Here is a 13,753-nt window from a genome sequence, read left to right as displayed (position 1 = left end):
TTTTTTTTTTTTTTGCGTTACGGGGGCCTCTCACTGTCGTGGCCTCTCCCGTTGCGGAGCACAGGCTCCGGACGCGCAGGCTCAGTGGCCATGGCTCACGGGCCCAGCCGCTCCACGGCACGTGGGATCTTCCCGGACCGGGGCACGAAACCGTGTCCCCTGCATCGGCAGGCGGACTCCCAACCACTGCACCACCAGGGAAGCCCCTGGTCTTTGCTTCTTGAACCATCCTTTTCCCTTTCTCATTGGAGTCATGGCTCCATTTTCTACATCCATCTGTGGGTCTGGCCTCTGTCCACTGAACCGGAGGGCAGGTCCCCAGTAGAAGGGCAGTGGTGTCCAGCCACTGTTCAAATGACACGGCCACCTGTAGAAACACACCTGGTGTTGATGCTTTCTACCTGATCCCCAAACCAGCCTTACGATGGAGGTTTCATCCTCTGTTTTGCAGGTGACGAAGCTGAGGCTCAGAGGGTCCAGTAAATGCCCAAGGCCAGCGGCTGGAGGTGTAGAACCTCGGGCTTGTAACCCCCACTTGCCTGCCTCAGGGTGGAATGAGGGATGGATGGCGGGGAGATCAGCAGAGAGACTCCCTGGAAACGGGCAGCCATCGCCCATGGCTGCCTCGGGAAGCTCAGCCAGGCACAGGCCGTCACGTGGCCCCATTGCTCCTGCCACATCGTCCAGCCCATTGTGGGGACCACCAGTGGGAAACTGGTTGCCGCTCGGCGGCCGCAGCGGTGCCCGAGGGAGCCCAGCTCATTCCACCTTCCCCTCTGTTCCCAGCAGACGCTCAGGGCTGGAGCGGAGGATGTAAAACATTTACACCTCAACTGGCCCACATCGCATGGATGGATCCATCTCAGGAAAGCCAGGGCGGGATGAAAAAGCAGCAGAATGAAATGTAAATGTAGCATCCTGCCCTTGGGGGGACAGTGAGAGGGAGGGAGGCTGCCAGGTCACCCCCTCCGCTCCCCGTTCTCCGTGTGACTCGCATACAATGAAGTGAACCTCCTGCAGAGCCTCACAGCATACCTGGGGGGCTGGAATGGTCGTCCAGAGCTTTCAAGGCCTTTGAGCAGTGGAAACATTTGAAATTCCGCCTTTTGTACTTTGGTCAAGAATTTGGGGTTTCAACCCATCACGAACATGCATTTTAAATACACCATTGAGCTCATCTCCCTGTGGGATGCGGCCGCTTCCCACTAGCTATCTATTTTACATTTGGTAGTGTATATATGTCCATGCCAGGTAGGATAGGGAGGGTGGGAGGGAGACGCAGGAGGGAGGGGATATGGGGATATATGTATATGTTTAGCTGATTCACTTTGTTATAAAGCAGAAACTAACACAACACTGTAAAGCAATTATACTCCAGTAAAGATGTTAAAAAAAAAAATACACCATCGCCTTCAGGTCCAGGGAACAGAGTCCACAGGACAGGGGGTGTCTGACATGGGCGACCCAGCCCGTCCCTGCATGGGACCTGGAGCCCCATGAGCTGCACTGAAATCGAGGCTGATGAGTGATTTTTCACTGATGGACGCACGTCCGTCATTGAAGCGGGCAGACCCCGCCCCAATCGCAGTCATTGACTAAGACCCCCCGGGGCCGTAGATGAACAGGACGCTCAGAAGACGGAAGGCTTTACTTGCAGTCTTCTCTGTCTGGTTGTGTTGCTCGCTCCCCTACTGGAAAGCCACCCTCTCCAGGATAACGGGAGATGCCCCTCGGATAGCCAAGGTCTCCCGCCATCAGAGACCCACAGAGCGGACAGGGGATCTCACCTCCCGACCCCTTCATGGGCTCTGATTCGGTCGTTCTGAAAAACACGTTCCCGCCTCTGCCTGGAAGGCCATTCCTGCCATCTCAGCATGGCCACTCATTTATTCATACATTCCTTCACTCACTCATTCACGCTCTCACACACAGCCAGGCCCGGGCCTCAGTGCTGGGATACGTCTGCTGAAGGGGCGGATGCGTCATCCAGCTCAGGGTCTGGGGCGCAAATCCTCCGGGTCGCAGATGGTGCTGGAGTAGACAGGGAGGGAGCCCCTGATTCAGGAAGCTGTGAGCCCCGGCCCAGGCCTTGGTGGTCCCCGCCGTGTGATGGGCAGAGACACTGTCTCTCCGACTGCCACTCGCCCCATCTGGACCCTGGCTGTGCAGAGCCTCAGCCTGGCCGTTCCACAGCCCGGATGAGTGGCGGGCCTGATGGGCCCGCCCCAGAGCCTTGCCTACTGCAGGTTCAAGGGGCACAGCAGCCCCTCCTGGGGCTGGGGCTGCCCTTCCCTGAGGAGCCTGGGGTGGGTCTCAAGCTTCCTGATGGTACCTTGCAAGTTGCGGGCAAGTCTTCCCTCTCCTTGGGCTCCATAAAGTAGGGGTACTGACCTCTCAGGGTTGTCATGGTGATTAGAAGGGTTCAGGGCCTGGCCGGGGAGAAAGGGCCACTGTAGCGACTGTGGACACGACGCACATGGTCCTGTCCTCCCCGCCTTTGTCTCCATGGCATCAGGGACACTTCCCCGGCCTTAGCTGCTGAGAGCTGGTGAGGCTATCCCCACGCTGATGGGTAAAAGGAAAACCAGACGCCAGCCGCTACCTGGCAATGGACTTGTAAAACATGTGATTTTATTTGGAATAATTCTTCTAACTCACATAAACCTTATTTTAGAGTTTTCTTAGATCAGCATACATTTAGTGATACCTGAAGAAGGTTCTAGTTTAATGGGGTAGACAGACACAATCACAATGTATACTTCTTTTTTCCCCCCTTATGTTAGTTGTATATGTGTCTCTCTCTCCCCACTAAACTAGAACCTTCTTTAGGGACCAATAAAAGTCAACCATGATGCAAATTGTCCTCCCGTCCATCTATCCATCCACCCACCCATCCATCCTTCTATGTATTCATTCGCCATTTTGTTATCCATTCTTCCATTGGGCCATCTGACTATCCATTCTTTCAACTATCCAATTTTCCTTTCACCCATCCTCTCACCCATCCATCTACCCATCCATCCTTCCTTCCATCCATCCATCCTTCCTTCCATCCACCCATCCATCCATCCTTCCTTCCATCCATCCATCCATCCATCTATCCTTCCATCCTTCCATCCATCCATCCATCCTTCCATCCATCCATCCTCCCATCCATCCATCCATCCTTCCTTCCATCCATCCATCCTTCCTTCCATCCATCCATCCATCCTTCCATCATCCATCTATCCTTCCATCCTTCCATCCATCCATCCATCCATCCATCCATCCATCCATCCTTCCATCCATCATCCATCCACCTTTCATTTAGTCAATGCATATCAGGTGCCCACTCTGGGCTATGCAATCACGCCTCAGGGTGATGTGCCAGGTGAGCTGGCTTCCTGGAGGTACTGTGGCACTCCCCCCAGTGGATACACCATGGCCCCAGGCCCGTGACCATCAAGTTCTACCCTTGAAACTGGAGCGTCCTGCAGGCAGTGATGGCTCCTGACCGTAATGGCCACCTCTTACCTGCGCCCATGATGAGGCCGGGGGCGGTGTCCTTGGTGTGCACAGTGCCTGACACGTAGGGGTTGTCGGCCCAGCGCAGGTGCAGGTGCAGGTGGCAGTCCGGCTGCGGGGGGAGAGAGGGAGCCACGGTCAGCACTTGGGAGGGAGAAGTGACCTGAGAAAAAGTAAGGCTGAGGCTGAATCCACCCCTGTGGCTTTTTGGCTGTGAAGGTAGGGTCAGGAGTGCTTCAGAGGGGTCGGGGGAGGGCAGGAAGGAGGCTTCCTGGAAGCTGACGGCCAGGTGGGCTTCTCCAGTGGAGGGTTCTCCCAGCCTGGGTGCTGGAGGGTGGGCTCCCCAACGTGGCTCCTGAGTGCAGAGCTGGGCTGCAGAACGAGACTCCGGGAGGGAGACTGCACGGTCCGTGCCCACGTTCATTCATCCATTCATCCGCCCAGAACATTTACTGGGGGCCTCTTAGGTGACCACGGTAGCCTGGGCATCGGGCAACAGCTGCGGGACACCCTGTAAGCCCTGCGCCCTATGGGAGAGGCAGGGGGTAAGGTGGGCACGCTAGAGCCCAGTTTACTCACGAGCATCAGTGCAGCCCTGACGCAGCCCCGGCTGGTGCCCTGGCTGGAGGGGCAGAGACACTGGTTGTAATAAGACATCCAACGGCAACTCACGTTGCTGTCCGGCTGCCTCTGGGCCAGCACCGGTACTTTACAAGGTGTGCGTCACTGAACGCTCTCAGCATCTGTACCATCATTCCTTCTGCGTTGATGGGGAAACTGAGGCAGAGTGCACTTAAGCAACTTGCCAGGGCAGTGGTGGGGCTGCGACCACAGCTGAGGCTGCCTGGTTCCAAAGTCCATGCTCTGAGCCCCGTGGCCGGTCTGGTACTTCCAGGTAAACTGGGCCAGCGGCCCCCAGACGAGGAAGCACCAGCTGTTTCCTGCCCGGTGCTGCCACACCCCTCATCTGTCTCCACCCCAGCTGCCTGCAGCCCCACCCTCTGTTGAGATGGCAGAGGCCACAGCCAGCTCCCCTGGCTGGGGCTGGGGGATCCCCAGGGAACAGACGAGCTGAGAATGATATGTCCTCTGGACTGACCTTCCCAAGTCTCCTCTCCCCTGGCCTCGGTGACTCAAGGCCACAGTCCCTCTGTCACACCCACAGTAGACCACAAGGGCATGGGACAAGGCCCAAGGTCTCCGCACAGCTCCCTCCAGGCCACCGGACATGGCACCGGGCAGTGACCTGCCAGCCATTAGCCGGAGCTGCCTGTTGCCCACACCTCCAGGGTCATTGCTATATTCTACTGTCTACCGAAATCCACCCGAGAGATGTTTTTTCTCTACAGTTTATGTTTCTTTAACACTTTCTTCTGGTCCGTGAACAGAGTATGTTTTATACAGATTATCTGAAGTTAAAAATGAAACCGATCAGTACGTTGGATATGGATCTCGGTCAGATGCCACCAGGGCCCGATCCAGTGTGCGATGGGCTCTATTTGTCTGTACTAGAGTTTTAAAAAAATGTATTTGTTGCATCACATACTGTATGGTTCCACTGACAGGAAATGTCCAGTGCAGGGAAATCTATAGAGACAGAAAGTGGGTTAGTGGTTGCTCAGGGCAGGGGGTGGGATGGGAGATGGGGGGTGGTGACTAAAGGGTACAGGGTTTCCTTTTGAGGTGATGAAAATGGTCTAAAATGGACTACGGTGGTGGTTGCACAGCTCGTGAAGATACTAGAAACCACGGAATTGCACACTTAAATGGGTGAATTGCATGGGATGTGATTGGTACCTCAGTCAAGCTACTAAAAACAAACAAAATAAGAGGTGGCAAAACGCGCTGAAAGAGGCCCCTTCTGAAGCAGACTTGGTTGGGCTACAGACCCTCCCTGGGGCAGCCTGGGGAGCCCCAGGCTGAAGATGGCAGGGCCCCGTGGCGGGGGGAGCCTGGTCACGGAATCACCCCGGAGGAGAGTCCCCATCCAGGAACACCTGGATTGAACGGGACAAACTTGACCCATTGTGGAAGGTTAAGCTGTCCCCCCTTCTGGATTTCTCTTGGTCTCTTACAGCTGACAAGCAGGTTGGTGACCTAATACCTGTGGTGACACCCTTCGGCCCCCTCGCCCATCCAACGACCAGGCAGTAACGGGGAGGGCGTGTCCAGGGGGAGGGGTGCCCATGACCTCTCTGAGCAGGGCCAGTCTCTACCTGCAGAAGGAAGCTCTACGGCAGGAGGAACAGGACCCTCGGCAGGGACGTGGCCCGCCCTCCTGTGTCCCACTGGCACGCTCCCGGGCTGAGAAGGTCCGGCCCAGGCATGGCCCCGCTCTGGTGCCCCAGAGGTCCCGGGGGGCCAGGCGGGGCCTGGAGTGGCCAACCTTCTGGGCTGGTCTCCCCAGGCTGCAACCAGCCTTTTCCGCATTCCCGGATGCGCTGTGCACACAATATCCCTGTCTCTGCGTGCAGTGAACAGAGGAAGTCTGAGGCTGTGGCTCATAGAACCTGGCTGCCCCTCCCGCTCCCCAGCCCACTGCTGCTCTGTCCTGACTGCTGGTCGCCTGTTGCAGCTCGAAGTGGAACAGTCCTCAGGGTCCCCTGCGGTCGGCAGTGGCCCACAGACAGAGCTGCAGTCCCCTTTGGCGCCATGGAGGGCCACACAGGTGTCTTCCAGCCGGTCCCGGAGCTGTAGCGGGTGCCCTGCTGGTATCTGACAAGCGGACGCAAGGCCCAGCCAACTGAGCCGAGCTGATAAAGGGCGTGGAAGGCCAGGCAGGGCTGGAGAGGCCGACCCCCAGGGCACTGGGCACCTGCACACGTGACGGGACGGGAAGCATCGAGTGCCAGGCTGCTCTTGGGGTGTACAGTCAGACACGGCAGGGTCCCCTGAGGACACCCAGGCCAAGGGTGGGAAGACCTCGAGGACAGGCTGGTGCCCGGGGAGTCGGTGCTGAATGCCTCGTCCCGGTGGGGTGGCCCGGGTACCTGCAGCGCTTGGGTGGATGTGACGCGGACCCAGCTGGGAGGCCCACACTGTCCCAAGGCTCCCCCTTCTCGGCCCCTCTACATGCAGGGGCCGGCTGGTGCTCTCAAGAGGCGTGTGGCAAAGACTGCCGGAGGGCTGGAGGGCCACACCGCCAGCCGCCCCCGCCGGACACCCCACCGCTCAGTTCAGCCCGGTTGCTGAGAAGCGTTACCACGGGCAGCAACACGAATGGGTTTTCCTTCTGAGTCCATATGTCAACAGATGCAAAACCGTCTTCCAAGGGCCATTTCTCACCCTAAAACAGGTCTGATCTATTCCCTGTCACTGGGAGGAAATCTCCCCAGCCAGAGAGCTGGCCAAATGGCCCGGGAAAACCTTCACGACCCAGAGTTAAGAGAAAAATGGAAGACTCAGAAATCACACACGTGTCAGGATCCCAAAGAGGACTTTTTAACGTGACTGTAAGCCGAAGGATTGACCAGAAAAATGCCCGATGACCATTACTTCTGGGTGACGTGGTTACAGGTGTAACTTATACCCCTTTTTATACATTTCTGCTTTTTCCAAGTATTTGGCAATAAGCAGGAATCACATTTCTGATGAGAAATAAACCCTCAAGTGTAGCTTGCCCTGTGCAGTTGGAGGCTGCGTGGCTGAGTGGACCCAGAGAAGAAACCCAGGAGAAGGGCCACGCTTGCCCACCTGGCATGACCCCACCCGCTGCTGCCAGGTCTGCACACACAGCGTGATGGGCCTGTCTGCAGCCACGCGCTTACCAGCCGACCCCTACTTTTATTATTTCAAGGCCAGGGCATAAATCTTGAAAGGTTATCTCCTCGCTGAGCTACATAATTGCAGACAAGAATCTATTCTTAGCGAGAACTTGCTTTGACAGATTAATATGGCTTAACTTTGTCGATGATGATACGAAAATTAGCCCTTTCACAGCAATTTTTTTTCTCAGAAGAGCTTTTACAAGGGGCAGGTGATTAATTCTCCGCGGTGGTCGACAGGTGTTATTATCCCGTTATTAGCGGGAGGGGGGCTTGCGTAGAGGCCGAGCGCAGGCCCCTAGTCGGTGAGGTCAGGGAGCGAGGGACTGACACTGCCCAGGCCGAGGCTCTGCCCGGAGAGCACAGAGCCCCACCCCGGCCCTGGCGGGTGGTCAGTGGCTGTCCAGGCAGGGTGCCTACCATCTTCAGGGGCCCTGCAGAGATCCAGGCAGATCTCAAGAGGGCAGGATTATTCCCTGTTTAGTGCGCTGATATATTCCCAACACCCAGAACAGTGCTTTGCACATAGTAGGTCCCCTTACGCGTTTGTTGCATGACTATCCCCGTGAAATAGGCGCTGTTATTCTTTCAGTTACAGAGGCACAGCAATGGATGGGGGTCCTTGACTGTGAGGGACTTCCGGTCGAAGCCAGGGGGAGATAGAAGTAAGTGTGCCCAGTGAAGCCTTCTCAGTGGAGGGGACATCTAGACAGGGTTTTCAGGTGTCAGTAGGAGTTCACTGAATAAGAAGAAAAGGGCATTCCAGCCCTCTCCACCCCCAAGGCAGTGAAGACACTGGGGCAGCCTATACTCATATTCATGTAGAAAGGCACCCTTGGAATAGCTGGACTGGCTTAGGGCTCATGGCATTTGGGCTGTGTCCTGGCTCCCCCTCACTTATCCAGCCCCCCACTTCCAGAGAGTGTACTTCCTGGCCCTTGACATTGGCCAACAGGGCTTAACAGATGCGCACACAGGCTTGCAGTGTTCTTGCAATGTTTCTGCTCACTCTCTTGCACCTCCACTGTTGCCTGAGAATATGCCTGGGCTGGTCCCAGAAGGAGGACACTAGATCCCTTCCTAAATCGACCAACTCCCAGGTGCATGAACGAGCCCAGCCTGCCACAGATCTCGAGAAGAGTGATTGCTGTTTGGGGCGGCTTGTTACACAGCACTGTTGTGGCAGGAGCTGACTGATACACTCCCCTCTCTGACTTCCAGTTAACTCTTCTGTAAAGCAAGGTGTTCCATGTGGCCCTCTCCACCATGCCCAGAGAAATAGGTGGTTCGTATCTCCCAGATGGCCCTTCTCAGACATCAGCATCTCTGACCCCTGGGTCCTGAGGTAACGTCTAGTGCCCACCCCGGGGAAGGTGTATGAAGTGAGCAGGGCACTTACAGGCTTGCAGTTGGTCGGTTTCCCGTTCATGTCTGTGCTGGGAGGCCTCAGGTAATCCCAGTCTCGGCCCTTGCTGTAGGTTATAAGCGTCACCACCTTCCCGTCGACTTTTTGGTTCGCCAGAAAGACTCCTTTCACCCCTCGGACCTGGGACAGAAGTACAAGAAGGATGGCAAAAGCCTGCCCAGCCCCTCGCTAAGAGCTCTGTGTGCACGGCCTCATTTCACCCCAAGAACAGCCCAGAGCTGAAGCTGACTCTACGCCCTGGAGGCAAGTGGGTCTGCGGGGGAAAAGGGACCAGAGACGCTGGCCTGAGCTTTGACTGGGAGCCGGTACTGTCTGACCCCAAATTCCGAGTGCGTTTCACAACACTGAGCTGTCCTCCCAGGTTCAGACCCCGGCTGCTGGACGGCGAGCAGAGCCCTGGTCCCCGAGGTGCCTGTGCATTTTGGTCACGCTGTCTTTAGCCGGAGCTCCTGATTCAGAGCCCTAGCCCCTCGCCTCCCTCCCAGTGGACCCACAGGGCCTGGACCCATGGCGTCGCTCTGGGCTTTCCTCCGGGGACGGCCTCAGCTCAGCCCCACACGCAGATGCCACACGCAGATGCCAGACCGTGAGGACAGGGTCCGTGCCGGCCCCAGCCTGCCCTGGATGGGGGTCGAAGTTCCCTGTGCCCCCTTTCTCAGGGTTTCTTGAGGGGCCCAGGGCAGTGACCACACACATCCCATAATCGGTTACTGAGTTCGCGCACAAGAAAGCGTCAGATATCGGCAATTCCCAATTGTTCAACCTCCTGGCTCCACAGAAATGAACTTTTTCGGCAAGTTCCTTGGGCACGGAAGACTTGGACCCAGTAACCGAGGCCCGCTGGTGTGGCCTGAGTTCCTCGGAGCCCCCGTGTGCCCGCAGAAGCTTTTGCTGCTCTATAAATAGCATGAAGCCAAGGCAACTGAGGCTGAGTTGTGGGATTTACCTGAAGTTCCACGGCCAAGGGTGACGAGTGATAATACACAGTTGCTAAGTGCCTTCTACGTGGCGGGCAAGGGAATTGATGTGCCATGTCATTGCATTCTCAGACTCCAGGAGGTTGGTGCTTTCCTAAGCCTCAATGCCAAGTGTCTGACAGGTGGGGAGCAGGCCGGGGCGGACCCCAGAGGTCCGGACGCTCAGTGAACTGTGTACGAGCCCCCTGTGGCTGCGGCAACAGGTAACAGACAGAGGGGCTTAAACTACACACATTGATCGTGCTATAGCCCTGGAGGCCGGAAGTCCAACACGGGTCCCACCGGGCTGAAAGCAACCGGAGTCTCCGGGGAAGACGCGTGTCCTTGTCTTTCCCCGTGTCTAGGGGTGCTGGGGTGCTTGGTTTGTGGCCCCTCCTCCTTCTTCAAAGCCAGCGGTACAGCATCTCCCTGGCCATTCTTCCACGATTCTGTGTGTTTTTCTGCCCTTCCTTCCACGTGTGAGGACCCTAGAGATTGCAGTGGGCCCCATGGAGAATTCTGGAAAATCTTCCCTTCTGCCGATTGCTATAACCTCAATCCCCCTTTGCCTGTGTCTTCTGCTAGGATGCTTCTGTCTGGGTTGGAGACCAGGGGTCTGGCCCTCACCTCCACAGACGAGGATTAGGGGATGGTCCTTCTGGGGGACAGCCCCAGGGGCAGGAGGACCGCAGCCCCTTCTCTCACTCATGGTGACATCACTCTGGCTCTGGCTCACCTGAGGCATCCCCAGGGGGCGGGCATCTGGCCTGCTCGGTGCTGAGTCTAGATGCCTCCCCTGATGTCCTGGGGGCAGACACGTTGCTGATTTGCCCAGTGATGGCTTGCTTTATTTGGAAAGCGCTCGTTTATATCCCAACTGGTCTCCGTGAAAACACTCAGCAGTAAATGACACGGACCCTCCCATCCCAGAAGAGGTAGTAACAGGCCACGTTTCCCTGGGGAGGGTGTGATCAGCTGAGTACTGGCTTCCGGCATTGATGTGCCCACGTCACATAACTGCCCCCGTCATGGCTGTGCTCACTTCCTGGGGGCTGCCGTAACAAAAGCATCACGAACTGGTGGTGGTGGGGGGGTTGGTGCTTAAAACAACAGAAATTTGTTCTCTCACAGTCTGGAGGTCAGAGGTCCAAAACCAAGGCGTTGGCAGGGCTGCCCTCCCTCTGAAGTTTTTCAGGGAGGATCCTTCTTCGTGTCTTCCAGCTTCAAGTGGTTGCAGGTGTTCCTGGGCTGTGGCCACATCACCTCACTCCCTGCTCCGTCTTCACAGGGCCCTCTTTCCTGTGTGTCTGTGTCTCCTCTTCTGATACTTATCAGGACGCTTGTCATTGGTTTAGGGTCCAGCATGAGCTCATCTCAAGATCCTTCAGTTAACGACAGCTGCAAAGATCCTTTTTCCAAATAAACTCATGGTCACAGGTTCCAGGGATTCGATGTGGCTGTAGCTTTTGGGGGCCCCCGTTCAGCCCACTACAATGACTGTCTCCCAGCTGCGGCCAGGGTTCCTCAGGGTCAGGGCACAAGACTGGAAGCCCCCTCAACCCCCTTCCTAACCCAAGCTCCAACACAAAGAGGCCCTCAGAAAAGGGTTGCCGTCTTGTCTGGAACCAGGACCCATCCTGCAGAGGTCAGAGCTCACAGGCCCTTGAAAGCCCAGGCCTCTCGGGGCGGTATTTGCTTGTGACGTCTGGGATAAGACATTTTTCCTGGCTCTGACATCGGATGAACGATAACCATGACAGTAATGGAATTGGGGCATGTGTAGAACCTCTAGGCCAGGCCCTTCCTATTTCAAATCCACAGGAAAGGCACCTGCAGTGAAAACTGTCGAGAGCCTGCCGAGCACTGAGCTGGCACCAGGTGCTGCCGTATGTGTTTAACGGAAACGGAGGCCTCGAATTCACACAGCAACCCTCTGAGGAAGGTACTACTGTCGTCCTCATTTCACAATGGGGACACTGAAGCACAGAGTGGTTAAGTAATGTGCCCAAGGTCACACAGCAAATACATACCAGAACTGGGATTTGAACCCCGGCAGTGGGGCTCCAGAGTTGTGCTTGTAACCACTACCTGTGATCCCCATTAAGTGGATTTCAGAGAAGCACAGTCGCTTGCGAGGGGGCCCAGCTTTGGATCTGGCCACTGTGAACTCCCTCCCATCCCCACGGCCTCTCACTGCCTGGTCTTCAGCGTGAATCACTGTTCCCTGGCGACACAGCTGGCTAACTTCTGCTCAGCCTCAATTCGGTCTGCACCCCTTCCTCCAGGAAGTACTCCCTGACTTCCACCCTGGGCTGGCCGACTGCCCCTCACGGTGTCTTCTAGAGGCTGACACACCAGGTGGGAGCTGGTCTTCCTGTAGAGTCCGGAGCCCTGTGAGAGGTGGTCTACTCCTCCCTGTGTCCCCGCGGTAGGGCCTGGAGCCTGGCGTGCGGTACAGGAGCTACGTATACCCGCAGTGGGCCGCGGACGTTCCCGCCCGAGGTGCCCTCCGTACGTGTCGATTACACGCCTGTCCTGTGCGTAACTTTCAGCAAGCAGCAGTGAGCCACAGGCTGTCCAGCTCGGGAAGTAAACCCTGACAAATGGGTTCTCGTTGTAAACAAATGACTACATTCATTACTCCCTTGGTTCTGCTCAGCTGTTTACAACTCAAAGAGGAAGGCTGCAGCCCTGGCTCTGTCCAGGAGGACGCCTCCCGCCCGGGTTGACACGCACTGATGCCCAAGGCTCAGCTCGCCACCCACGGGACACCCTCCCCAGCTCCGCAGGGACAGCAGAGCCTGGCAGGACCGCCACCGGCGTTTGCTACGAGAACACATGGCCCCTGCAGGTGAGCCAACTGGCTGGGGGCTCCCTGAGGGCAGGGCATGAGGGAGGAATTTAAGGGTGAATGACCTGCCGAGGGAGTGCTGGCCAGGAGGATGGATGGAGCTTGGACCTACAGACCTGGGCCACTTCTGGTTTTTCGCTGACTTCTGGTCTACCTGGGCAGGTGGCTTGCCCTGTCTGAGCCTCAGGTTCCTTACCTGTAAAGCGGCTGAGGGACCCCCTCCCCGGCTCTGGTGTGGACAAGAACAGAGGAGGTGACCGTGAAAGGCCAGGTCCAGGCTGGGCCCACCGTGGGTGAGGGATTGACATTCACGGAATCCAAGTACAGGATGGTGCGTGGGTGTTTTCTCGGGGGAGGGAGCCCGGCGTGGGAGCCGGAAACCCCAGTTCAGAGCCTCTGACCCGCCCCTCGGTGTCACGTGACAAGAGCAAGTGGCTTAAATGGGACACAGCTGGGGGTGGGGCCCCAGGGAGGGCACAGGGAGGGCTGAGGACTGCAGGCAGGGAGGCCTCAACCCCCAGCCTCAGAGAGGGGAGCTGCAGGGCCAAGGGAGAGACAGAGGGAGCAAGAGACAGCCAGACGGACATGGGATACGCAGAGGGGAGGGACAAGGAGAGCAGGGCTGGGGCCGGGGAGGCCACGAGGCCGGAGATGGACAGGGGAGGGTCCCAGCTTCTGTCACCTGCCTGTTTCATGCAGTGGCGTTCAGGGCAGGAACGGCTTTACAGATGACAGATGGTGATCGAGTCGATGATGGGGACCACCAACCTGAACCCCAACTCAGCAGAATGTTATCCCCCCGCCAAATTCCATTCTTCTCATTAGCAGACCTGTATCACACGGTACTCCATTACTGTTACTCGAATTTCATCACAAAGAGCAAATTTTCTCTCCTGTTCTAAAAGTACCTGCGTGGCACCCTTGTGATTGGCAAAGACTAAAATATTTGCCCCTTGACAGAATTTTGGCAGCTCCCCGGGTTGGAGCAGTGGAGATGGGGAGGGGGGGGGAGCCGGGACAGGGGTGCCTCCTGGCCCACCACAGCCCGCACTGAGGGTCCCACCTCGAGGATGTCGATGCCCACGCTCTCCTCCGCCTGCCGCGAGCTGCGCACGTCCCCCAGCACGAGCGAGTAGCGTACGCCGCGCGGGTCCGACTGGTAGAGGTTGTAGGTGTCGGTCTGGTACCACTCCTGCACGGCCACGAACACCTGGCTCTCGTCTGTGCTGATGACCTGCAGATCCTGGGGACG

General features: G+C 57.0%; 1 protein-coding gene across 1 annotated transcript in view; it reads right to left on the bottom strand.

Moving 5' to 3' along the window:
* The window catches only part of SORCS2 (sortilin related VPS10 domain containing receptor 2), a 284,413-nt gene that overhangs the window by 40,268 nt on the left and 230,392 nt on the right, over positions 1-13,753 (bottom strand). Inside the window, exons 10-12 of the mRNA XM_024745080.1 lie at positions 13,565-13,744; positions 8,668-8,814; positions 3,514-3,616 (exon numbers count right to left, since the gene is read on the bottom strand). Of these exons, the coding sequence (XP_024600848.1) occupies positions 3,514-3,616; positions 8,668-8,814; positions 13,565-13,744 (430 nt within the window). The remainder of the gene's footprint in view (positions 1-3,513; positions 3,617-8,667; positions 8,815-13,564; positions 13,745-13,753) is intronic.

This window comes from Neophocaena asiaeorientalis, unplaced genomic scaffold (assembly GCF_003031525.2).
Source record: "Neophocaena asiaeorientalis asiaeorientalis breed wild unplaced genomic scaffold, Neophocaena_asiaeorientalis_V1.1 scaffold65, whole genome shotgun sequence".
NCBI lineage: Eukaryota > Metazoa > Chordata > Mammalia > Artiodactyla > Phocoenidae > Neophocaena > Neophocaena asiaeorientalis.
Note: the sequence above shows the minus strand (reverse complement) of the source record. Positions and strands in the feature narration are given on the sequence as shown.